This window comes from Gossypium hirsutum, mitochondrion (assembly GCF_007990345.1).
Source record: "Gossypium hirsutum mitochondrion, complete genome".
Taxonomy (NCBI): domain Eukaryota; kingdom Viridiplantae; phylum Streptophyta; class Magnoliopsida; order Malvales; family Malvaceae; genus Gossypium; species Gossypium hirsutum.
Genome location: NC_027406.1, coordinates 347,501 through 348,639, shown reverse-complemented (window position 1 = coordinate 348,639; position 1,139 = coordinate 347,501). Strand labels below are relative to the sequence as shown.

Here is a 1,139-nt window from a genome sequence, read left to right as displayed (position 1 = left end):
TTCTTGGTTCGAGATCTTGGCTTTGAACTCATGGAGATAGGGGATTCGCGCCTCTTCGGCCAAGTCCTCCACGTCGGAAAGAAACTTGACCGCGTCGACGATTTTCTCCAGTTTTTGATTATCGTCCACTCCCGCCGCCCGAGCTATTTCTTTAGTTTTTTGAAATATCTCATTGTGTAAGCGATCACATTCCCGGGCATTTTCTTCCGTTTCGCGTTCTAATTGAGCGGATTCGGCCGGGGAAATGTCGGGGGGAAAGTCGTGGAGGTCAAGATCTGGAATTGCCTCGGGCCCCGCGCATAAAGCGACAGCAGGGCTAAGAATACACATGAGTACTAAAGAAATGGAAATTCTAAGAAAAAAAAAGAATAATCTCAATAAATCCGTTCTAGTTCTTAGAGAGATAAATACCGAAAAATCTGTCAATAAATGACGAACCGGACGAAGGATATTTGAACTCAAATTCTTCTCAAGTCTTACTGAAATCGGATTTCCTTTTCGTGCCATATGCACTTAGACTTTTCTTTTTCCCCCTTTTTTTCCCGGAAAAATATCTCTTCTTACTTCAAGCTTAAAGTGTACAACCGCCTACGGACAAAGGCATTAACCGAAGCCCCTCCTTTCGTGCGCCCCTCACCTCCTCCATGAGGATGATCCACTGGATTGATTGCAACACCACGAATAATGGGGCGTCTGCCTAATCACCGGCTTTGTCCAGCTTTTCTAAGCTTACGTGCACCGTGGTTGGGATTGTAAACTATACCAATAGTAGCTCGACATCGGGAATCTATGAGTTTTTCAACACCCGAAGGTAGGTAGGGTAGCCGCACAAGCTTAAGAGAAAGTGTGGGGAGTGCTGCTTCCTTCATTATTTTAGCAAAAGTTCCTGCCGCTCGAGCCAGCTGACTGCCCCCTTCCACTCGGCCTTTCTTCGCTGTGTGAATAAGGTCTTAGTATGGATGAGCATTCTGGGCGGGTCGCAATAAGTCGCTGGTCGAAGGTTTGGACCAATCGCAATTCATCACCATTTTGCCTGTTTCTAATTGATGACTGGCTATTATATAAGTGACAGGTGCACGATCGACTTTGCACGCTCTATCCTTCGGCCTTTCGCCTATCGGCTTGGCAGGCAAGCTACC

General features: G+C 46.5%; 1 protein-coding gene across 1 annotated transcript in view; it reads right to left on the bottom strand.

Annotated features, from left to right (window-relative positions):
* Positions 1–950: 950 nt before the first annotated feature.
* The window catches only part of rpl2 (ribosomal protein L2), a 1,005-nt gene continuing 816 nt past the window's right edge, over positions 951–1,139 (bottom strand). The window contains exon 1 of the mRNA in view: positions 951–1,139. This exon is cut by the window's right edge and continues 816 nt beyond it. Within this exon, the coding sequence (YP_009153938.1) occupies positions 951–1,139 (189 nt within the window).